The sequence below is a fragment of the Colletotrichum gloeosporioides genome, assembly GCF_011800055.1.
Source record: "Colletotrichum gloeosporioides strain Lc1 chromosome Unknown consensus_17, whole genome shotgun sequence".
Classification (NCBI taxonomy): Eukaryota; Fungi; Ascomycota; class Sordariomycetes; order Glomerellales; family Glomerellaceae; genus Colletotrichum; species Colletotrichum gloeosporioides.
The window spans coordinates 1,045,876-1,070,870 of record NW_025544662.1 but is presented as its reverse complement, the minus strand read 5'-3'; the positions used below and the strand labels follow the sequence as shown (position 1 = coordinate 1,070,870).

Below are 24,995 nucleotides of genomic sequence, written 5' to 3'. Positions count from 1 at the left end.
GAGAACCTACTTTTTCTACCACGTCTTGGCCCAGTTGTGCGCTCCTGGGTGTGCCTTGGACAGTTCGCATCTCGTCATTCATGGTCCTTATTTCCCCCTACCCTATCCATTGTCAAGCCGAGACAACAAACCTGCCACTTCCCGGTCACCAACTATCACCAATCCATCTGTTGTCTGTTTACACTGCTACGTTCGTCTCATAGGCGACGAGATACAAAGCTGTACTTCCTTTTGAGTTTCGCGATACCCGCCCAAGAGACTCGATTCCTCTCGATTCTGGTTTGGGCACCACACACTGCAACAAGACAATCGAGAACCCAACGTGAGCAAAGACAACACCCAATCTCACTCTCCCCAAAAAGATCCAATCAACCAGGTAAGCCACAGGCAACATCAGACCATCACCCCCGGATCTGCATTGACTGTGTATCAGATTAGGCAAGGGCACCCATAATCACCAGTCCCGGACAGCATGAATTCGAATGAAGATCCGGTCGACTACTGCCCGTACCGGGCGAACGTTGGCTGGGGCCAAGTCCAGACACAGGACTTCTCCAAGGTCAACTACTTTCAAGCCTCGGATGACGAGCTACGGAATGGTAAGAAAGCTACGTACCGCGCATGCTTTAATTGATATCGCATTGTCCAATTCTGACCTTATTAATTTCCAAAGACGACGACGTATTCGCCAACGGTCAGGTGTACCCCGCGCAGCCACAAGCTTCATCAAGTAGCAAGAAGAAGAAGAAGAGCAAAAAGGACAAGAAGGCCGCCGCAGCACCACCAGCCCCGGCCATTTACGACGAAGCACCAACACCCCCCGAGTACGCCGCACCAGAGACACCACAAGAAACCGTCTTCGCAGATGAAGAGTGGGCGCCAATAACCAAGACAAAGAAGAAGAAGAAGAAGAAGAAGGGCCTGAAGGAGGAAGCTGCACCACCTCCCCCTCCACCGCCTGTAGAACCGGAGCCGACGCCTGAACCCGAAGAGGAACCGGAACCTCAGCGCGAGCCAACAATCCCGGAGGAGCCAGAGCAAGAACCGGAGCCTACGCCTGAGCCTGAGCCCGAGCCCGAAGTCGTTGCAGAGCCGCCGCCCTCGCCACCTTCCAAAAAGTCCAAAGAGTCCGCCAAGGAGGTACCCAAAGAAACATCAAAGGAAACCTCCAAGAAGAGCAAGAAAGACAAGAAGAAGGACAAAAAGAAGAAGAAGGGCGCCAAGGAGGCTGAGCCGGAGTCGGTTGAGAGTCCCAAGTCCGTTCCCGCGGAAGACGCCAAGCCGCCCAAGATGGACGAGCCAGAGGTCCCTACTTCCGACCGTAGTCTCGGGGATCCCAAGGACGACGCCGACAAGGGTGACTCGAGCGCAATCCCAGCAGCTGCAGCCGCCGCTGCGATTGCGACCGCTGGAGTAGCGGCCGTTGTTGCGACAGACGCGGCATCGTCAGATTCACCGGATGCGCCCGCCAGCGAGGAGAAACAGGAGGACAACGATGCGGAACCCTCAGACACGCCTGCTCCTGCTCCTGAGCAGGAGGAGGCTGCGGCTGAGGCGGAAGCTCCTGAAGATGTCTCCAATGCTGTTCAGAATGCAGAAGAAGAAGCTCCCTCAGACACTCCAGATGCTCCTACAGAGCCTTCAGACGCCCCTGCTAGCGACGAGAAGACAGAGAGCAACATGGATGCTCCTGTCGACGATACCAAGCAGGATGGTGAGGATGCAGCTCGTACGGACACTCCAGAGGCCCCCACAGATGCACCAGACGCTCCCGTTGAAGAGGAGAAGATCGAGAGTACGCCTGAAGCACCCGCCGACGATGAGAAGCAGGGTGAAGAAACTGTTCCTGCAAATGCTCCAGAAGCCTCAGAAGCCCCTGTGGCCGACGAGACGTTGGAAGAGGAAAAGGCAGCACCTTCAGATCCTGTAGATGCTCCTGTGGAGGAGGAGAAGCAGGAAGCCGAGGATGCGGCTCCTTTCGACACCCCTGATGCTCCCGCGGACGCGCCAGATGCGACAGACGTTCCCGTCGCTGACGAGAAGGTCGAGGCTTCAGATGCTGCTCCCACAGACAGTCCTGAAGCCGCCGCTTCAGAAGATGAGGTCCAGGCTGCGAAAGAAGCCCCTGCAGACAGCGCTGAAGCTGCTGTGCCTGAGGAGAAGGCCGAAAACGTCGACGAATCACCAGCAAATACCACACCAGAGTCCACACTGGAGTCTACACCGGAGACTTCAGAAGAAAGTACACAGCCGACGGAGCCACCCGCCGCTGAAGTGTCTGAGGACCCTCCAGCTGCCGATGCCACCGCCAGCGTTCCCGAGGAGGAATCAGGTGACAAGACCGAGGGTGATGCGGCGGCTGAGGCTGCTCCTCCACCTGAAGACTCTGCGCCAGCTGATCCTGCTCCTCCGGCTGAAGATGCTGCGCCGGTTGAAGATGCTGATGAAGCTGCTGCCACTGAACAAGCGGAAACTCAAGATGCCCCGGCCGTTGACACAACCGATGATGTACCGGTTGCCAACGATGTGCCCAGCAACTCGGAGAAAGCAAGCGACAGGCCTGCCGAGGACGCACCTGCCCCTGAAGAAGCGAAGAGCGAAGAAATCGAGCCACCCGTTGCCGAAGCTGCCGAGGAATCACCGGCTGCCGATACAACGCCCAGCGATCCCGCAGAAGGAGGAGAGAAGCCCGAAGAGACTGTCGCGGCCGAGGAGACCGTCGCCCCTAAGGACCAAGAGAAGCCAGAAGACGCGGCGGCAGAGGTTGCGGAACCCGAAGCGTCCGCCCCTCCCGAGGATGAAGCCTCCGCCCAGCCTGAAAAGTCCGCCCCTCCCGAGGATGAAGCCTCCGCCCAGCCTGAAGAGTCTGCTCCCCCAGACCAGCAAGGCGCCGAGGTCGTCGCCCCCGCGGAGGAAGACAAGGCAGATGCGGCGGACGAGACTGCAGCTCAGGCAGATCCTGACACCACACCCGCAACTGCCGAAGAAGAAGCCAAGGACCCGCCCAGCGACACACCTCCAGCGGAACCCATCAACGATACAACACCTGATGATGCGGCCGTGCCAGTCGAGGCTGCCAGCGAAGAACCAGATGAGGCTGCTAGCGAGCAGCCATCCGAGCCTCCCATTGATGAAGCGGCACCGGCTGAGACTGCCACCGAGCCAGTCGCCGAGGAGCCAGCGGAAAAGCCTAGCGATGCTCCTCAAGAGGAATCTGCCGGTGAAGCTCCTAGCGAACAGCCTGTGGAACCTTCCGGCGAACAGCCAGCTGAGGTTGCAAGCGAGGAGCCAGTCGCGGCTGCCGCTGAGGAGCCGGCTCAGACTCCCGCCGAGCAACCTACCGATGGACCAACTGAAGCCGCCCCGGAGGATGGTCCTGGTGAAAAGCCAGCCGAAGACACAGCTGAGGCGCCAGTCGAGACACCGGCTGAAGCACCAGCTGAGGCTCCAGCAGAGGCGCCGGCAGAGACGCCGGCAGAAGCAGCGGCAGAAGCACCGGCTGAGACAGCCGAGGCGGACACCGAGGAGCCCGCCGGTGAGCCTGCCGATGAGCCTGCCGAGGATGCCAGCATCACTCCGGAAGAAGTACCGGCCGCCGAGATCCAGCCTGAAGACGCAGCCCCAATTGAGACTCCTGATCAGCCATCAACCGAGGAGGCCTCTCCTGAAGAGGAAACCGAGGACAAAGCTGTCGACGCTGCCCCCGAGGCCAAGCCCGAAGAGGATCCGGTCTCAACGTCCCCTGATGAGGAAGCAGCACAAGACGCATCCGTGTCAACTGAAGGTATGGACCAGTACGAACTGATTAGCGACGGCAAAGACTTCACCTTTTCGGAAGCGAATCTCAACACAGAGACCAAGGATGCTAAGACAGTAACAGAGCCAGTCACGGAAACCGAGGAAGCTGCCACGGAGGAGACCCCTGCCGATGTTCCCGCCGACGCACCAGTGGAGCCCACTCCCGCTGCGGACGCGGACGCCGCGGCCGAACCGGAACCAACTCCGGAAGCCGAGATTGCGGCCGATGCGCCCGCAGAGCCTGCCGAACCTGCCGAAACTCAGACTCCGGATGATGCCAAAGCCGAGGAAACAGCCGAGCCTGAACTCACTACTCAGGAGGACGACATTCCAGAGCCTGCCGTCGAGCAAAGTAGCGAGGAAGCCCCGGTCGCCGTGCCGGAGCCCGCCCCCGAGAGCACCGAAGCGGAGACCGCTGAGACCGCGGAGACCGCGCCCAAGCCGGACAGCCAAGATGAAGTGGCGGGGGCCACCGCTGAAGCAGACTCGACGCCGGAAGAAAGCAAGGCTGAAGCGACCGAGACCGAGGCCGCTCCACAGCCCGAGGCTTCCGACCCTGAGCCAGAAGTCGTTGATACGCCGGCGGAAGAGACCAAGGACGAGGGTGACGATGCTCACAAGCCCACTGATGAGCCAGCTGCGGAACCGGCCACTGCTGATGAGGCTGCTGTCGTTGACGAGAGCCCCACCGAGGAGGTTCCGGTTGTTGACGACGGCGAGACCCCAGCTGCAGAGGAAGCGCCCACAACAGCACCTCCTGCGGAAGAAGCTGTCAGTGCTGAGCAGGCTCAAGAGAGTCCTTCTGACGCCCAGCCCGCCGAGGAAAGCGTTGCGGACCAGCCTGCAACTGCCGAAGACAAGCAAGAAGATGCAGTGCCAGCACCCGACGCGGCCGAAGAGGTAGCTCAACCCGATGCACCTGCTCCAGAGACTGAAGAGACCCCTGCGAGTGAAGAACAAGCCAAAGACAGTCCCGCCGACGGCGACGCAGCCCAACCAAGCAATGTCGAAGAGGAACAACCCGCAGCAACCGATCCACCTGCAGCAGAGGAGACCGCGGAAGACAAGCCTGTTGTCGAGGCTCAGCCTGAAGAAGCCGCCGCTCCAGCAGAAGATACCCAAACCGAGAGCGAAGATGCCCCCGCCCCTGCTCCTTCAGACGAACAACCTGATATTTCTGCCGAAGAACCCAAGGAAGTCTCTGCTGAAGGCGAGGCCGCTCTTGAAACTCAGGAAAGCCCCGTCGGCGATGAGGTCGAAAAAGCAGTTGTTCAAGAGCAAGATACCCAGCCAGACTCTTCTGCAGACACAGCTGAGGCACCAGCTGAGGCACCACAAACAGACGAGGCAAAGGAACCCGAGAGTGATCCTGTAGCTGAGCCTGTTGAAGCCAGCGAACCGGAACAGCCCGTTGAAGCTAGCGGATCCGAGGAACCGGCGGCCGAAGCCGGCGAGGCCAGTGAAACTGCGCCCGAGCCTGCCGAGCCCGTCGAATCTGAGCAACCTGCAGCGGAGACGGCTGAGACGGCTGAAGCTGAGCAGCCTGCCCTGGAGCCCGTCGAGGCCACAGAGGCAGAGCAAGCTGCGCCTGAACCTCAAGAACAACCGGCTGAGTCCAGCGAGCCTTCCACGCAGCCCGAGGCCGACCCGGTCGAGCCGAGTGAGGCTGTGGCAAGCCCTCATGAGGGCGAGGAAGCTCCTGCGGAACCTGTCGCGGCCGAACCTACTGCTGAGCCTGTTGCTGAGTCTGTTGCTGAGCCTGTTGCTGAGCCTGCTACTGAGCCTGTTGCTGAGCCTGCTACTGAGCCTGATGCGACTGAAGAGCCTCCTGCGGCCGAGCCTGTTGCAGAAGAGCCCGCCGCCGAGCCTGCCACGGCTGAGGAAACACCTGCCGAGCCTGCTCCCGCCGAAGAGCCACAAGCCGAGCCAGTCGCAGAAGAGCCTTCTGCTGAGCCTGTTGCGTCTGAGGATGCCTCTGCTGAGCAAGTTACAGACGAACCTCCTGCTGAGCCTGCTACTGAGCCTACTGCAGCAGAAGAAACTCCTGCTGAACCAGCGCCAGAGGAGGTCGCTGCAGCAGAAGAAACCCCAGCTGAACCGGTTACAGAGGATGCTGCTGCTGAGCCTGCTTCGACCAAAGAACCTCCTACCGAGCCTGCTTCTGATGCTGCAGCTGAAGAAGCACCAGCTACTGAGCCAGCGGCTCCCGAAGAAACTCCAGCCGAACCAGTTACGGAGGAACCAGCTGTTGAGTCTGCGGCGCCCGATGAACCTTTCGCTGAGCCAGCCATCACTGAGGAACCATCCGTAGAACCAGTTGCTGCTGATGAGGAGCCTGCTGCCGAGCCTGCTGCTGCCGAGCCTGCTGCTGCCGAGCCTGCTGCTGCCGAGCCTGCTGCGGCCGAGGAGCCTGCGGCTGCTGAGCCCGAGGCGGAAGCACCCCAAGCTGAACCAGTCGCACCTGAGGAGGCACCTGCCGAGCCGGCTGCGAGCGAAGAACCTCCTGTTGACCCTCCGGCTGCCGAAGAAGCTCCCGCCGCCGAGGACGCTCCCGCCGCTGAGGACGCTCCCGCTGCTGTGGAGGCACCCGCTGCTGAGGACGCTCCTGCCCCTGAAGAAGCGCCGGCCCCAGAAGAAGCTCCCGTTGCCGAGAACGCGGCTGCTGAAGAAGCTCCTGTCGCGGATGAGGCTCCCGCCTCTGAAGATGCTCCCGTTATTGAGGAGGCTTCCGTCCCCGAAGAGACTCCTGCTCCTGAAGAAGCGCCGGCCCCTGAAGAAGCTCCCGTTGCCGAGAAAGCGGCCGCTGAAGAAGTACCTGCTACGGAGGAGGCTCCAGCTGCTGAAGATGCCCCGGTCGCTGATGAAGCCCCAGACGCTGAAGAACCGGCTGCTGAAGAGGTTGTGGCTACTGAGGAAGCTCCAGCTGAACCTTCTGCGGTCGAAGAACCTGCTGCTGCAGAAAATGCCGCTGAAGACCCTGCGGCCGAACCTGCTGCTGAGGAAGCCCCAGTCATTGAAGAGCCTGCTGCTGAACAAGCCCCTGTCGCCGAGGAGCCGGCTGTTGAAGAGGCTCCCGCTGAACCTGCTCCAGCTGAGGAACCTGCTCCGGCTGAGGAACCTGCTCCAGCTGAGGAACCTGCTGCCGAAGAAGCTGCTGCCGAAGAAGCCCCTGTTGCTGAGGAACAGGTTGCTGAAGAAGCTCCCGCTGAACCTGCTCCAGCTAAGGAACCTGCGGCTGACCCCGAAGCGGAACCCGCGACAGAGGATAGTCATGCAGCTGAGATTGCCGCAGGAATTGCGGTTGCCGCTGCTGGAGCGACTGCTGCGGCTGTTGTGGCTGATAAGTCTGCGCCGGAAGGAGAGAAGACGCGAGGTTTGGATGTTGAGGAGAGCAAGGACTCGGTGCCGCCGATTCCTAGTGAAGAGAAACCAGGTGAGAATACCCCTCCTTCCCCCGATTCCCCCGATGGAGATGCACGGGAAGGACCGGATGGAGAGAATCCCGAAGACGCCGCCAAGGATGTCCCGGAGGATGCCCCGAACACCGAGGAAGACGATGCCGCACCGGAGCCCACTGGAGAGGAGACCGAAGTCCCAGCTGGAGAGGCCGCCGACCCGGATGCCCCCGAGGCACAACCACAAGAAAGCGATGGCGCGCCGCCAGCCGAAGAAGAGATTTCACCGCAAGAGGACTTGACGACGACCGCTGAAGAGCCTGGGCCAGAGCCAAGCTCGCCTGAAGATGAAGACGCCGCTCCTGTCGAACAGACCGAGCCCGAACCCGCGCCCGAGCAAGCCGAGCCTCAAGAACCTGAACAGGTCGAACAAGAGCCCGAGAACGTCGAACAAGAACCGGAACAAGCTGAGCCACAAGAGCCTGAGCCTGCCGAGCCCGTCGAGGCTGTCGAGTCCCCTGAGCCTGTCGAGTCCGCTGAGCCTGCTGAGACTGCTGAGCCGCAAGAACCTGAACCAGGACCTGAGCAAGCCCAGCCACAAGAGCCCGAGAACGTCGAACAAGCAGCTGAAGAAGTTGAGCCGCAAGATCCCGAGCCAGAACCCGAGCAAGAGGCCGAACAAGTCGAACAAGAGCCAGAAGCAGTCGAGGTACAAGAGCCTGACCCCGTCGAACCGCCAGAGGACCAGGCATCTGTCGAAGAAGACAGTTCCCCTGCCGAAGACAGTTCCCCTGCCGAAGCCAGTCCTGTTGAAGATGCACCAGAAGAATCTAAAAAGAATGCTCCAGACGACGATGATACAGATGCTGCCATCACAGGAGTTGCAGCCGTCGGTGTTGCTTGCGCCGCTGGCCTGGTAGCCGTAGATCAACTCGGCAAGGACTCCGACGAAACCATTTCACGCCGCGGTTCTTCAGACAAGCTCACACAGACTCTTGACGGCAACATTCCAATGTCAGGGTCCGCTACTCTTGCGGGATCCAAGCCAGAAGACGTCGACGTGGATGCCAACTTCAGCCCGGTGGAGAAGGAAGGGTTTTCAGATCAAGGCACGCAAACAGACAGCAGCTCCGTCTTTGGCTTCAGGCCCTCGACTCCAGCTGTGATTCTACCTGATCTTTGCGATCCTTCATCACCAGCCTCCAGGGCGAGGGCAAAGGCACTCAGGCGGCAACGCAAGCTCTCGGTTGCTCGGGCCGAAGAACTTGTAGCAGCGGCTGTGATTATCTATGCTACGGCCCAGACTCTCAGCCCTCCGAACAGCCCCTCCTCCCAGGACAGCTCACAGCTCATCAAGGCTATGCCCAGCCTGGACCAACAATTGAAGATGAAGCCAAAGAAGGCTCGAGCATTCTTCTCGCGGGTCCTACCAAGCCTTCTTTCCAGACGCAGGAGTACTACCACTAAGGGAGCGGATACAGTGAATGAATTTGGTGCTAACCAGTTTATAGAAAGAAAAGAAGAGCGCGACAAGCACCGCCGACACCGCCGCTCTTCCCACTCTTCCCACCATCCATCTTCATACTCCAGTCGTCGGGCTGAGGAGGAAGGTCGCGACAGCAGTCGCCGCCATTCGTCTCACTCCCACCAATCCACTCATCGCCGTCACCGCACCGACAGCGATCGATCATCTTACCGATCTCGCGACACGGCTCCAAGCACGCCCCCGAGAACGCCCAAGAGACAAGACAGTGGCTTCTCGGAAAGCCCGCAGACACAGACCACCACCCGCCGCCGCCGTCACAGCGAGCGAAGCGAGGGTCGCAGTGAGCATACGGAGAGAAGCGAGAGACGTTCTGAGCGCACTCCTGAGGAGCAAGCAGCTCATGATAGAAGAAAAGAAGAGCGAAGACTTGCAAGAGACAAGGAACGCGCTCGCGAGCGCGAGGCCGAGCTCGAACGGGAGAGGGAGCAAGAGCAAAGAGATAGAGAGAGAGACAGAGAACGAAGAAGAGAGAAGGAACGGCAGCGCGAGCGTGAGCGGGAGAGGGAGCAAGAGGAAAAGGAGAGAGAGCGCCGTCGCAGCACCAAGGGTAAGGAGCCAGAGATGCTCGACAGGTCACAAGAACCCATGGAGCGCAGCCACCGCCGTTCTTCTCGCCGTCACAGTACCTCGGAGCACAACCGCCCCGAACGCGCTATCCCGGAGCGCACCTCCAGCAAGCGAGAACGCCGAGATGTGCGAGAACCCTCGTCGGACAGGACAGGGCCAAGACGATTCTTCAGCGTCAGAAACCGAGAAGGTACGGCTTCATCGGCAGCAGCCCCCCCTCAGGATCCCCCCCTTGCCAAGGACGACATGCCAATGGATGACGACGCAGGACACCAAGACGCAGCGGCGACTCGCGACATTCCTAATCGGACAGACACCACGCGTTCCAGGCACCGTCACCGCCGCCATTCCGAAGACGGCAGCGGCAGGGCTAAGCTCCAGAAAGTGCGTGACCAGGTCGCCGAGGAGGCCAGGCGAGTGGCAGAGGAGAAGCCCCGCTCGAAGCATTCTTCTCATCATTCCCACGCCAGTCCGGACGACTCTCGTCGCAGAGCTCGCGAGGAGGGCAGGAAGAAGACGAGAGATGTTGAGAAGGAGCGGGAGAAGGAGAAGTCTGGCGGCATCAAGGGCATGTTCAAGAAATTGTTCAACTGATGATTTGTGTGTGTAATGATGTTACGACTACGATTTGTACGCGGACTGGATCGATGCTTTTTTATGGAACGACAAGACTGCACGGGTTTGACGGACTGGATTAGAGGCGCTGTGTGTGATTTGGAGGCCTTGATGATTTCATGGTTTTGGGTTACGAATCATTTCTAATGATTTAATCGCTTCATGAGTAATGTGTTTGGGAATCAATACATGTCTGACGAGTTTCGAACATTGAACTCTCTTGCCCCTTTTCCCACACCACACTTGCATTATCGTCACTGTGATATTTGAACCCATGGCAGGTGGTGGACATGTACGACGTCGAAGCAGCATCCGGATGTCACGGTCTACACCTCGTATCGCTGCGAAGTCCTCGGCCATTCTTCAACATGACTCTTTCTCGCAGGCAATAAATCAGTTCCTAGCGCCTGCAGTGGAACACACACACACACACACACACACACACACACACACACACACAGGTCTGTTATCGTGGTCTTGGTCTAGCCTGCCGCGTCATGCAGCGGACAGCACCGTCCCGAACCGCAGCTGCCGCGGGTGAATCTCTACGCGCGCACACAGGCGAGGACCTCACTTTGCACAAGTTCACTTATCAACACCACCACTACCGCCACCACCGTCACATAGACTATTGCCCAGGTCAATTCCTGGTCTAAGCCATCCACGTCCACTGATTCATGCTTAATGCGGCGCGTTCCATCCGGATGCTCCCGCAAACTCAAAAGATTGTATGCTGTGTCCTCCTGACCCCGAGCGACCCGCAGCAGCAAACCCCGAGCCTGCCTCGTGGCGCCGGCGAAGACTCACCTCCCCGAGGCCGAGACGGGCAATGATCGGTGAGGATTTTCAGGCACGACGCCTGTGAGGGGTCTAGCAGCATCGACCTGAACTAGCGCGATGCACGTATTTTCAGCAGATGTGAACGTTTACATGGGTGTTTTGCAGTAATTAACGAGTCGTTTTTTGGTCTTTAATAGGGGGTGTGCAGTTCGACAAGATTTTCTATAGTCTGTTACGTTAACAGCGTCCGCCCCCCCTTTTTGCCGAAATTATACATGTATAATCCCTATATATACATAAAAATTTGCCTAACGCTATATAGATACTTATAGTATAGTAATTAACCTATTTTAATAGCTTTAATTAATCTATTCCTATTAAATCTTATCGTCTAAGGGTATTATAATACCTCCTAAATACTACTATATAACTTAGTAAGTAAATAATAACCTATCTAGGTATTATCTATTACTTATTACTAATAGTATATAAAAATAACGATATATATAATAATTAGTATAAGATACTACTAAAGATCCTCTTTAATACTCTATTTTACTATTAATTAAAATTATTATACCTACTAAGAGGGCTTATTAAGCTATTACTACTAAGGAAGCTATTAAGGAAGCTACTACTAAGGTTATTATTACTAAAACTAAACTTAAAACTAATAATTTAGTAACTTCTAAGTTTATATTATAAAAAAGGTATATATTTATAATACCTCTATTATTATAAAGAGCTTTAAAAATATCCTCTTACTAAAAAGTAATAATAATATAGAGGAAGTAAAAAAAAAATCTATTATATATAATTTAGCTCTAAAATACCTTACCTTTATTAATACTATTATTTTAATTAGATTTAACTTTAGTTAACCTAACTCCTTATTAAATTACTTAATTTATAGATAATATACTTATAGCCTCTTACTATAGTACTAATAATATATTTATATTATTTTATAATATATTTAAAGAGGAGAATAATATAGGTAATAAGGAACTAATTCTACTATAAATCTAAGTTACTTATAGCTTAATACTTAAAGGTAATAATTTATTTATTCTTAATCTAATTATTAAGAGTATTATATATAATAGATTTAGTATTACTAATATATTAGATATAAATAGTAGAGACTAAGAAGTAGATAGTAGTACCTAATTTAAAGTAGAAGTAGCTTACTTATATATTCTAAAGAAAGTTAATATTATTATTATTATTACTTAGAAGAAGCTTATTAATATATTTAAACTAATATTAATCTTTACTTAAGTCTATCTATCTACTAGAAGGGTTATTTAGCTAAGTATTCTATAAATTAATATTATTCCCTCTCTTAAATAAGCTAAAAAGAGAGGTAAAGTCTACTTTACTATTAAGTAGTAATATAGTATTATATTAATCTTTAGTAGTATAATAACTAATATATAAATACTTTAAAAAAGTAACTAAATAGGTATTTTAGTTAGTATATAAGAGGTAATTAATTATAAGCTTAATAATCTTATAAACATTAAGTATTAGAAAGAGGGTATATATAGATAACTTCTCTATATATATATTTACTTAGAGTATTAGAAATATAAAAATAGTTTAGGTAATAAGAAGTTTAATTAGTATTATATATTAAGCTAAAAGTACTATAAGATTAAATCTCACTATATAGAGAAGTAAGTAAAGACTTTTATAACTAGATAGACTAATATTACTAATATAAAACTACCTAAAGAACTACTTAGTGAGATTCTTTATAATTAGTTTATAGAGGATTAGAAATATTAAAGTAAGAGAAATAAGAATATTATTAAGGTTAATAATAATTAGGAGATAATAATAATAATAAAAGAGAAAGCTAAAAATATTATACTTCTATTATTAAGGTTAAGATCTAGCTTAACTAATACTAATAATAATACTATTATTAATATATATAGTAATATAAGAGTACTAAATTATTATCTTTAATATCCTAACCTATATATATAGCTACTACTATTAGTATTAGCGCTAGTAGTATATTAGCTATATATAAATATCTTATAATATTTATTACTAACTCTTTTATTATTAAACCTTCTAAATACTTATTAACTAAGTATTACACTTCTAATTTATTTATCCTTACTAATAATATTAGATTTACTCTAAAAAGCTTTAGATTAAGTAGCTAGCTTTATTAAATAGTTTATATCTATCTATAATAAGTAATATAATATTAATAAAAAGTTTAGAAAGAAGTTATAGAAACTATAATTAATAGATAGTAGCTTATAAGTAGTTTATAAGTTATTAGATATTTAGTTTACTAAATATAGTTTTATTTAAGATTTTATTAAAAACATTAAGAACTTAATTAAATCTTTTATAGATAATAATACTTATTATAGAGAGTAGTTTAATACTATCTTTAATATAATATCTTACTCTAAACTTTATTTAAATTATTAAGAGTTAGAGGGAGATATTTATATAAGAATATATATTAGATTACTAAGAGGGATAATAGTAGTACTACTTAAAAACTCTATAGTACTAGTTTTAAGTAAGTTAAGGTTATCTTAATATATTAATACCTTAGTATTATATTAATCTATTAAGTAAAAAATCTATAGTATATTAGTTAAAATTAGTTAATATAATAAGTATATATAAAGCTATTTACTATTAAATATAGCTAACTTTATAAGTATTTTAGAACTTTTTAGTTTTATTTTATTACTACTACTATTAGTATTATAGATATTACCTATATAGTTATAGATTAAATAAGATAAAGTTAAGTAAAGTAGTAAAAATAATTAGATTAAAATCTTAAGTAATATATTATTAATAGAGATATATTACTTAGAGGAGGATAAAGAAGAAGAGTAATATAATAAGAGTAATATAAAGTTTAACTATATATATGATTTTCTTATATAATATATTTAACTATAGAAAAGTCTACTTATAGCTATAGATTTAACACTACTACTATATATATATAAAAGCTATAGAATTACTGTGATTTTAGATCTATAAATAAGATAATCTATCTTAATACTTCTTAGTTTAATATAGTTAAAGTCTCTAACTATAATTAAAGTCTCTAACTATAGTGATATATTATTATTATAAATTATCGCTATAAGTATTAATAATATATTTCAGCTACTATATAGGTAAAATTGATATATATATATAGCTACTAATAAAAATAATAGATAATAATATATTTTCTATGTTCTTATACGCTTATAGCTGAACTTTTTGTAATCTTACTAGCTATAATTATAGATCTAATAATTTCCTACTATATAATAATATAATTAAGATCTATTATAATTATATAATAAAGATTTAGATTACTTATTAATATTTAATATTTATAGCTTATCCTCCCTTTTATAGTTTAATATTATTAAATATATACTTTATCTTATTAAAGTTAATAAATAAATAGTAGAAATAGCTTTTAATCTAAAATAGATAATACTTAATCTCTATAATATAGTTATATAGATATTCTATAAAATCCTAAGTATTATTCTTATTATTATTCTATTTTAAATATATCTTCTTAATATATTACTTTAGATTACTAAAATACTCCTTAATAAGGTTAAAGTTTAGTAAATATAGAAGTAGAAACTTAAGATTAATATTTAATATCTAGTATAAATCCTTAATTTTAAGTATATAATAGTAAGAGAGGTTATCTATAATAATAATAGAGTTTAGTTCTAGAAAATACTTATACTTTAGGATAAAGTACTCCTATAGCTAATAAAAGAACTTATTACTATTAGTTATACTATAGTATATAGTTAAATATAAGATATTACTTAATATAAAAGCTAATAAGATTTATATATAAGAGTTCTAAAACTAATTAATTTCTATAGTTTGAAATATAGTAAGTTTTTTTAGTACTTATTTAGTCCTCTATATTTTAGTATCCTTATTAATACTAGATTTATTAATAAATACTAGCTAGTTAGGGTAATATTATTATATATAGTATAAGTACTTATATTATAATTTATTACTTCACTAAGTAGTAATAATTATAAACTTCTTATTTATCTAGCTAAATATATTTAACTATTAACTAATTATAGAATAACTAATTTAGATCTTAAAGGTTTTAAATAGGAAATCTTATATCTCTTTAAGGGATAGGTTATTATAGTATTATAATAGTTTAAGAAGTTCTATATAATACTATATTTCTATTTTTTATTAACTTTAGTAGTACCTCTTATATCTCTATATCTTATTAGTAATATTATATTATAATTTATATTATTAAATTATTTATTTAATATAGTTAATAAAAAATAGAAATATAGTATTATATAAAACTTCTTAAATTACTATAGTATTATAGTAACCTATCTTTTAAAGAGATATAAGATTTCCTATTTAAAACTTTTAAGATCTAAANTCTTTCTTAGTATATTTAATATAATAAACTATAGATATATACTAATTAGTAATAGACTATAAATAACTAAGTATTATCTATATAGTAATAAACTCTTATTTAATATTATAAATAAGCTAAGCTATTAGGGGATTTATTACTCTAGTTAACTACTAAAGCTATTTACTCTAAAGAACTTATATTAAGTTTCTTAGTATACTTTTATATTACTTAGAGTTATATAAAACCTATACTAAGTAGATATATAAAGCTATATTATAGGTCTCTTTTTTTATTCCTTAATAATATTATCTTAATCTCTTATAAGATTTATTAGTTAATTAGTATAAGGATAGGGTAACTTACTAGGTTAGTAATACCTCTATAAGTAAATTAACTACTATAGAGGTATTAAATATATACCTTATATCTTTATTATATAGTTATATATTTAAATACTACTATAACTATAATAATTAATAGTAATTAAGGTATTAGTAATAGGTTTAATACGTTTTATATATAATATAGCAAAATATGCATCATAGCGTAAAATTAGCTTTTTTTTATGTTTTTGCATAAGCAGGGAAAAAAAGGGGGGGCGGACGCTGTCAACGCAACGGACTGTAGACTGGGGATGGGGCTTGTCGTCCGGCGGGATGGACCTTGATGAACTACACTATCGTCGGCTTCAGCCGTGTCTACTTGAGGGGGTGTTCACTCGCGACAATACGATGTAGGATCGTGGAGTTGCGAGCTGGATTCATGTGTTGTAATGCCAATGCTATCGGTGGTGCTATCGCGCCTTTCGCCGTCGCGGTGCATCGGCGAAGTCGGAGTTGGTTTTTTTCCGCTCGGGAGAGTGTCGGCGCGGTGATTTTTGCTGCGCCGATGTTGTGTGTGTTTTGTTACTCAACACTTTGCCAATATTATTGAAATGGTGACGACCTCGACATCTGGATTTCTCATCGTGAGCGGCCCAGCGTCGGATCACCGCGCCGACCATCCTGACGCATGCAGCCGGTCACGCGAAGAAGCCTGTGTTGAGTTTCCTGGCAGGCCGGGGGGTGATGTTTAAGCACTAATTTGCTACATGCACGACAACAGGTTTGACTGCGGTCAACGATGCGATGTGATGCCTGGGATTACTTTCTTCAGCTGCAACCCGAGAGTGGATGTGTGGTCGTTATCTTCGTTTGCTGGCTGCCCGTCGGCTTTCCTTCCACGTTCTCGCACATCAACCCCGGCGGGCTTACGTGGCGGCAGCTGTACCCCCAGGCGAATGTCCACCGACGCACGCGAGGGCCTTCGCAGAAGATTGGGAAGCGCGCATGAGGGGAGGGTAAAATGCGCGTGATATCTTTCTGGTCACGTCTTTAACCAGGGCCTCGGTTCATTGCTGCGCGATAGAGAATCACAAGGCGTCGTGTCTGCGTGGGTTTTGTGGTTCTTGCGCAACCATCACGGATTGGAAAGATGCGAAATGCAGCGGCCGAGTCCCCGGGGCCGGCCCTTGTCCGACACCGACCACCACCACCACCACCACCACCCCCGCGCCGCCGTTGTGTGCCCACGCACCGACATGGGTCCCGGTCTGGCAAAGGCTGAGCGTCCCTGGCTTTAGCGCCGCCGGCCCTGATTTCCCGCGCTCTAAGGTTAATTGGCGTGGGCTACTAGTTCAATGTGCCAGGTTTTTGACCACACCCTTTTTTCTAAATTCTTGCCTGTCCCGAAAAGCCAAGACAATTCTATCTTCGTTGCGCTTAAGCGGCTGCGAGTTAAATTTCTGGTGACGTGGAGGTCGTCGGTGGGTGGCTGCGCAGGCGGCTGGGACGGCCTGTAGATAGGTGAGGCAAGCTGAGTTGTGATGGCTGTAAGTGAGTGAGAGCGCACGCGAGAGAGAGGAGGAGAGGGGCTTTTCCGAGGCGCCGTATTTCTCGGGTGTTGTTCCCGAAGCAGAGGGTTTGCGATATCTTCACGGTGAAGCTGTAATGAGCACTTCGTAGACGCCGGCTAAGGCGGCCTGCTCGTGATTTTCGCCCACCTGAAAGATGAAGCTAGGGTTCGGTACGGCATGGCGCCGAGTGATGTTGAATCTGGAGGCTGCGATGCTAGAGGTTCCCTCGTGTTCACGATGTTTCCCCAATACGCGTGTTCCACCCCCCTCCTCCACCATCCCCTATACCTGCTTCACAGGACGCCCGTTGGATTACTCCGGGTGGCGATGACCGTCTTGACTCGGGGAAGTTGCTCGGATGGACGGCTGCAGGTAGAAAGCTCAAATGGATTCAGACGGGAATATTGGGAGAAAGGGACATGCAGTGCTCAAGAGAACGGCGGTGAGGAGGTTCACCGAACTACCTGGGCCAATGTTATCTCGCCTGAGGTAGGTATAGACCTCCATCACGTAGTATAGGCATAGGGTAGGAGTTTTTCTTCAGTCTTTCTCGCCGACTGGCAACAGTAGGAGCGGCGGCAGCAGCACTTCTCCCAAGACAGTGGATCGCAATCAATATCCATGGAAGCTTTGACAGCAGGAGTTCGTCCCGGAAACCTAGCATCTGGGAATTAAGCATACGGCTTCGGTATTTTGCTTTCTTCTTCCAATGCGCAGGCTGCCGACGGTGCTCCCGAATGTGCCGACGAACAGGTCATTCGGGAGCAACCGATCAAGGACACAGCCAACGAACGGTGCCCATCCATATTGAGTGTTAAGTTATTGAGGTTCATGCTAAGGGCGGAATGAAAGAAGGTTAATGACACACAGAGTCAATGGGGAGGGGCGGGTGCGGACGCGGATGGGCGGGAAGAGGCGCAGGTGCTTGCCTGTAGCAGCAAGTCTATGACAGCGATAATTTGGGCGTGAGGCATTTGCGGCAATGCCGTGGGAGGACGAGTTTGGCGATGCCAAGACTTTATTACCAGTTTGGGCAATCGTGGATAGGAGCTGGTGGAGATGGCTCGGTGAAAGAAGTCGGCGAGAGGCGGCGAGTTGTTCGGCATAAGACCGTCGGACCCTTAGCTGCGCCTTAGTCAGGACTGATTGAAGTGAGGAAGCCAAAGCCCCCCTTGTTGTGTGTATATTGCAGAGGACGGCTGCGATACCACGGGCGGAAACATCGTCGTCGTCGCCCTTGCTGGTGTTTGGGGGTGGTTTGGTCGCTTTGGTGATACACTGATGGTCGTCCAGGGCGCGCAGAGGTGAGGGTTTCGGGGATGATGTCTGGAGGAGGTTGCACGCTGGTCGGGGTCGTCGACCGTCGAGATGGAGGCTCAGGGCCCTGACCGCTGACGCTAAGGCGATTGGGGCTTAGCGCATGCAAGGCGGCATCCGGCATTTGTGCGAAGAGAGGGCGCACTGGCCAGGTGAGAGCCCGTGTGGCGGGCCATCTCGATACGTACCCAGTTGGGGCTGCTAAAAGCGGGACCGCGTCCAGAGATGAGGCTTGCGCGGCCGGCCAGGGGTTGAGGCAGGCACGCAGGTCCCAGCAACCTCCTCCTTCCTGCTGCCGCTACCATGGATGCACTGCTGATGGATTCCCATTGACGAGATTTCTGCCCATCCACATCCACCTCACACACAACCTCCCATCGTCAACGTCGACGCCAATACCGACGGGCCCTGGCCTGCAGCCTGCCAATGCCCAGACCAGCACCAACACTGCCAACACCAACCCTCGACTGAGACACGCCTACACGCAAGCAATGAAAGTTCACACGCATCCCATCCAGATGATCCAGTCCATCGACGCTGCCTGCCCTGTGCCATCCCAACCGCAACCACAACCGCCCAGCGCTAGCCTCGTGCATCTCGTTCTCCTCTCGTGCCCCTTGGCCCCTGGCAATCCCGTTGGCCCCTCGTCCGCGCAGCTCCTGTCGATATCCCATTGGCATTGATCCTTCACGGGGACCGCTTTTGAGGCGCTGCATCTTACCTGCAGTATCTCGCTGCTTCAGGTGCATGACGATGTTAGGCTGCCAAGTCCCTCGCCGCCGGCTTTGCTGCTGAAGCCAGCCGGAACCTGCAAAGACGGACAACCCACGGACATGGACAACCGCCATCCTCCGCCAATCCTCCTGTACTGTCATGTCAGTCTCAGGCGCCCATGCTTATCCGTACGTACCGTCAAGAACCGCGCCAACAATAGCAACAGGTGCCCTACGTACCAGGTAAATAGATGGCTGACAGGCAGGCAGACGTGCAGCAAACATGCAGAAACACAGGCACGCAGGCAGGCACATGGTCGACGCACCTTCGGGAACCCCTGCTCCCATCATCGGGATTACCTTTTCACCCCCACATTCAACTCGCAGGGAGCCGGGGACTACGTACGCAATCCATCCATCGTTCATCCAATGGCGGCTGCTCAACGACCTCGATCCCCGATTTCCATTCTCCTTCCCGCGAATGACCGCCCGAGCCCGCCATGGGGAATCACGGGAGCTTCTTCCAATCAAGCATACTCGCAAATGATCACGAAATTGAAGTCTATTGAACCGCCCTTGCCCTCTTGGGCAATAGAGCCCTTCTCGCTCTCGCATTATCGCTGTCTTTCTGCATACCGATGCATCACGAAATAGCATTTCCTCGGTCGTCGGCTCACGCCAACCGCTCGCAAATGCCCCCCATCTGTCTCCCTGTCCTGTCGCTATCCGTATCGACTTTTGCTATCGAGATCCTGCGGGAGATCCGGCTTTCGGCGGACCACGTTTTCCTTTCCCACTCTCATCCCATGTCCGTTTCTTCGTTTCTTCTTCCCCTGCCTCATTGCCAAGACGACGTGAGACCCGGCGGGATGTCGCTCTTCTACTGAAAGAGCACTCTGGATAGAGATGACGACCAAAGTCGAAACAACTCCATGATAGGGGGCAGACAAACGCTGGCCGTTTTCAACACGTGGGACTATCTGCAGCGCAACCGTAGCATCGACTATCGTCCATCAGTGGGCATCTTGGACAGAAAATGTGGTCTGGGACGACCGAGCTACACGCGGGGAACAGACGCGGATGCAAACATCAAACAAATCCCACCACCGTTGGACCGTCGACGTTGCGTTCCTCCGAGTCAGCGGCTCAACAGAGTTAGTGGACAACATCGGACAGATTTTTTTTTTTCTCCTCTGTCAGTGCCCAACGCCACTGCAACCTAGTGGCTTGTGCCCTTCGACCCTTCTCCATAGTCTCTCTCCCCCCGGCCCCATCTCCCAAGAGCCAAGAGTGAAGAGTCCCCAAATCCATTACATCCCATGCCCGTTTTGACGCGCCCGCCCCATATCGAACGGTTTTCCCTTTGGCGCTGTTGCATTGGATGACGTTGACCGCGGCCGAAAGGGGCCGGGGGCCAGCGCCGCACCGCCGGCATGGAGGGATACCCTTGGCAAGCCGCGTCTTTTCGGCCGGGCATGTCAGCGGAGGAACGCCACGGATTTGGCCATCTTCACCACCCTTTTGAGCTTTCCCCAATCCTTTTCTGCCTGCCCGCCTTCAATTATTGATTAGCTTCAATTCTTATCACCGTTGATGTTTCCTTAGCACCACCGTACCCGCCAATAGGCGTTCCCCGTCATGCTTGGCATTCGGCTCTTTGCAATTGGGCAGCGAGGGTGCCGAACAGTGGACTCTCTCTTTCGCCGACTCTCTCTCTCTGCGCGATGAGGCTCTGATATTGCTGACTGGTTCTTAACACAATTTCCTTAGTCATTGCCCATTTCCTAGTCTGGATCTAGGCGGGCTCAAAGTCCTCCTGTTACTCCCTCGTTACTCCCGGACTAAACTCCAGTCTTGGCAAGGGAGGCCCGGTCTTAGGAGACGTCAAAATCATCCTATGTTTCGTTTACCCGTCCGTCCTCTACTCGGAGGTATCCATCACAGAAGAAACGAAGGAGCGCACGGGTTTTGGCCTTGCTACCCGCGGGACTAATGCAGCCACACAGAAGCACGTTTCGATAGTTGCTGCTGGCTGTCAGGAGCACTACAGTTACGCGTCAGCCGTGTTCGATCGTTTGATGGCATGGGGTAGACTGACTAAGATGGTCAGCACGTCGTCTCGTCTGAAATCGACTAAGCATGTGGCTCGGGCTGGAGATCATCAACGTCGTCTTGTTTCCTTCCCCATCTTTTCCTATTCCCTACACCCACCGTCGTCTTGCACCCCTTAGCCGCCTGAACTTCACACATCCAAGATGGGTCGAGATATGGGGCCGCTCGCTCACAGGCCACGAGCTAGTGTACGGAAAGACCAGCGCCTATGCAATTCGCATGCAGGTCATCCATATCGGTCAGGGGTGGCAGGTGGTCGGCGGATATGGCAAGCAGTCTTGCTCTCGTCTACTCCTGCTCGGTAGCGACAGAGCTACATCACGCATGGGCCTTTGATGGCCGACCCCCTTCTCTGGATCTTTCATCGACATGGGTATCAAGTTCTCGCTCGTATAGCTTCTATGCTTGAATGTACCCCGTCTGTCATCGTGGAGCAGCTTGCAGGCGGGCTCGCCAAAGTTGCCGGACGCCGATGTTCTCGTGTCAACCCGGTCGTTCATGATGGCCTCCTATGTGGGACAGTACCCTTCGAGTCAGGGGCGATCGGCCTCTCGCCCCGAACTAGGTCCTCAGAGCGCAGCATCGAGAGCTACGCTGGGTGCTGTGCTTGCGAGTTCGTGTCGGGGGCATCTGGCTCTCTCGGCTCGCTTAGACGAAGTTGGTGAGACTGGGTGCATCTCGTCCATGTCGTGATCGAATCTCGAATTGTATAAAGGCAAGTCAGATCTCCCGTCTGTTGATCCATTCCAGAACATCATCATCCGCTTCATCAAGCTTGATCTTCCTTCTCTCTCTTGCCTACATTCGTTTTTGGCATTTGATCTTCGTTCTTTGAACATTCTCTCGTTTTCGACACTCGTTACTCGATTACACCAACAATCATGTACAAACACTCGCTTTTGGGGTGCGCAGCACTCCTCTTCCCTGCCTTGACGGCCGCCGCTCCCTCTCTTATCGAGAAGCGTCAAGACTGTGTCTTCGACTCTGCCACCAACCCTTCCTGCTGGGATGGCACCTACGATCTCAACACCAACTGGTACGAGGAGGCTCCCAACACCGGAGTCGTCCGCGAGTACTGGTTCGACATCACCAACACCACCGCCGCTCCCGACGGTGTCGAGCGCATCGTCCTCGCCGTCAACGGATCCGTTCCCGGCCCTACCATCATTGCTGACTGGGGTGACACTGTCGGTAAGTCTAAAGTAGCAAGGACCAGCCTGCGAGATCTGGTTGCTGACAACATCTAGTCGTTCACGTGAGAAACTCCATGCAGAACAACGGCACATCTCTTCACTTCCACGGTATCCGCCAGAACTACACCAACGAGGCAGACGGTGTTGCTTCCATCACTCAGTGCCCGACTGCTCCCGGCGACTCCATCACCTACACTTGGCACGCGTCTCAGTATGGCTCTTCTTGGTACCACAGCCACTTTGCCCTCCAGGCCTGGTAAGTTTTCCAATTTCAATAGTCTCAAGACCCCTATCTAACAGATCCCAGGAACGGTCTCTTCGGTGGTATCATTGTCAACGGCCCTGCTTCCGCCCCCTACGACGAAGATCTCGGCACCATCATGCTCAGCGATTGGTTCCACCAGACCAGTGACGAGCTCTACCCCACCGCAGCCACCAACGGTCCCCCTACTGCCAACACCGGTCTGATCAACGGCACGGGCATGTACAACGGCGGCGGCTCCCGCTTCACCACCAACTTTGAGGCTGGAAAGTCCTACCGCATGCGCCTGGTCAACGGTGCCATCGACACCATGTGGAAGTTCATGATTGACAACCACACCCTGGAGGTCATCTCTGCCGATTTCGTCCCCATCAACCCTTACAACACCTCCAGCATCTCCATCGGTATCGGCCAGCGCTACGATGTCATCGTTCGTGCCAACCAGGCTACTGACAACTACTGGCTGCGCGCCGTCCCCGAGCTCACCTGCTCTTCCAACGAGAACACCCTCGACATCAAGGGCATCGTCCGCTACGACTCCTCCTCCACCGCTGACCCCACCACCGAGATCGGCACCTACATGGATAACTGCCTGGACGAGTCCATGTCTGACCTGGTCCCTGTTGTTGCTATCGAGGCCGGCCAGCAGACTTACGATGATACCCTCACTGTCGGTCTCCAGGTTGTCAGCAGCCAGTTCAAGTGGACCCTGAACAACAGCACCTTCCTTTCCGACTGGGGCTACCCTACTGTTGAGCAAGTCATCGACGGCAACGACACCTACTCCACCCAGCAGAACATCGTTCACCTTGACCAAGCCAACGTCTGGGTTCACTTCATCATCCAGAACCCCATCGGTCTCGCTCACCCCATCCATCTCCACGGTCACGACTTCTGGATTCTTGCCCAGGCCACTGGCACCTACGACTCTTCCGTCACTCTGCAGACCACCAACGCTCCCCGCCGCGATGTCGCCATGCTTCCCGCCTCCGGCTACCTCGTCATTGGTTTCTACACTGACAACCCGGGCACCTGGCTCATGCACTGCCACGTAAGTGATTCCTTTCATAGCACATGCTCTCATAACACTCGACTAACAACACTCACAGATCGGCTGGCACACTTCCCTCGGCTTCGCTCTCCAGCTCATCGAGCGCCCCGACGAGATCGGCGCCCTCTACAACCAGGACACCCTCAACAGCACCTGCGCCAACTGGAACGCCTACGCCCTCGAGGAATCCGTCCACCAGGAGGACTCTGGTGTCTAAACGCACCGGTCTTCGCCACATCGCACACTCGCACATACTACAACACTCTCTCTCATGACGATATAACGTGATCATTTTCTTATGTGAATATTTCTTATTACAGGGGACGCTGCAAGGGGGAGGTGTAATTATGCAAGGAAGCACAGCACAGCAGACACATAATTTTTGTTGCTTATTGTACATAGTAATCCATAATGCTAAGCCTGTCATTATTGTTATTGGAACACACTTTTGGATCTCACATCTCTCTTTCGCGATAAAGTGACTTTTGCTTGCCCGAAAAGGGTATCGCCTTCGTGAATGTTTATTTTCCCTGGTTCGGATCTGGGGTGACATTGGGAACTACCCGAAATTATGTCTTGGTTGCATCCTCCCCCGTTCTTAAATTATATTCCGCTAGTTTTGCTTTTTGGGAGTTGCTTATCGCCGATATTGGGGTGTTGGCGCGGGCGATGCAGCACTCTTATCTGCACGTCGCGTCATCATGTGATTGCAGTTTTTTGGCGGGGATGTTTGTCGTCGTCATCGATGTTACTTCAACCATGGTCGCGTGCCGTCGCGTATCATCGCGCATTTACCCTGATCTGAAGTGATGCTTGGTTCAGCCACGGTTGTCTTCTTGGTGAGCTATTAAAAGTGTTTGGTGACTGCGATTGCGTCCGACGTTAATCGGGCTTCGAGCCGCATGTCTTGGTCCGCTTCTTGGTCCGAAGCTTGATTGCGCCCTCGGGCTCCCGCCCCCTTTGAAGGTGTGCCCCGTGCCTGGGAGAATAACTGCCGAGCGCAAAGAGGTTTTGCGGGGTAAATGTGGAGACGTTGAGGTGCTGAGCCGGATGGCGCAACGGCGTAGTTGCAACGCTTCGGTAAATGAATAGGTAGATTGTGCGCGCCTGCATAAAATAAGGGCGTGATGAGTTGCTATATCTATCAAAAACATCTCGAGCGGCAATCCTTTCATTAAGGCTCTTTGGGGCCGTCGGGGATAAGGTGAGATTAGCGGAATATCTACCGATACCTTCAGCTTGTGTCTTTCTATTAGAGTCTTGCTATCCGGGCGGGTAGTAGGCATAGACGACAATAGCAGCGACATCGACGACAACAGAGACAACAGAGGCAGA

General features: G+C 50.2%; 2 protein-coding genes across 2 annotated transcripts; both read left to right on the top strand.

Moving 5' to 3' along the window:
• Positions 1 to 472: 472 nt before the first annotated feature.
• GCG54_00011228 (uncharacterized protein) lies at positions 473 to 9,900 on the top strand (the record flags this gene model as incomplete). The annotated part of the gene is made up of 4 exons (XM_045411133.1): positions 473 to 599; positions 674 to 855; positions 973 to 1,357; positions 1,571 to 9,900. The coding sequence occupies 4 exons, from the start codon at positions 473 to 475 to the stop codon at positions 9,898 to 9,900; spliced, it is 9,024 nt and encodes a 3,007-aa protein (XP_045268191.1).
• A 12,135-nt stretch (positions 9,901 to 22,035) lies between these two features.
• Positions 22,036 to 23,877, top strand: GCG54_00011227 (Laccase-2; the record flags this gene model as incomplete). Its single annotated transcript, XM_045411132.1, has 4 exons — positions 22,036 to 22,345; positions 22,402 to 22,603; positions 22,655 to 23,660; positions 23,719 to 23,877. The coding sequence occupies 4 exons, from the start codon at positions 22,036 to 22,038 to the stop codon at positions 23,875 to 23,877; spliced, it is 1,677 nt and encodes a 558-aa protein (XP_045268190.1).
• Between the last annotated feature and the right edge of the window lie 1,118 nt (positions 23,878 to 24,995).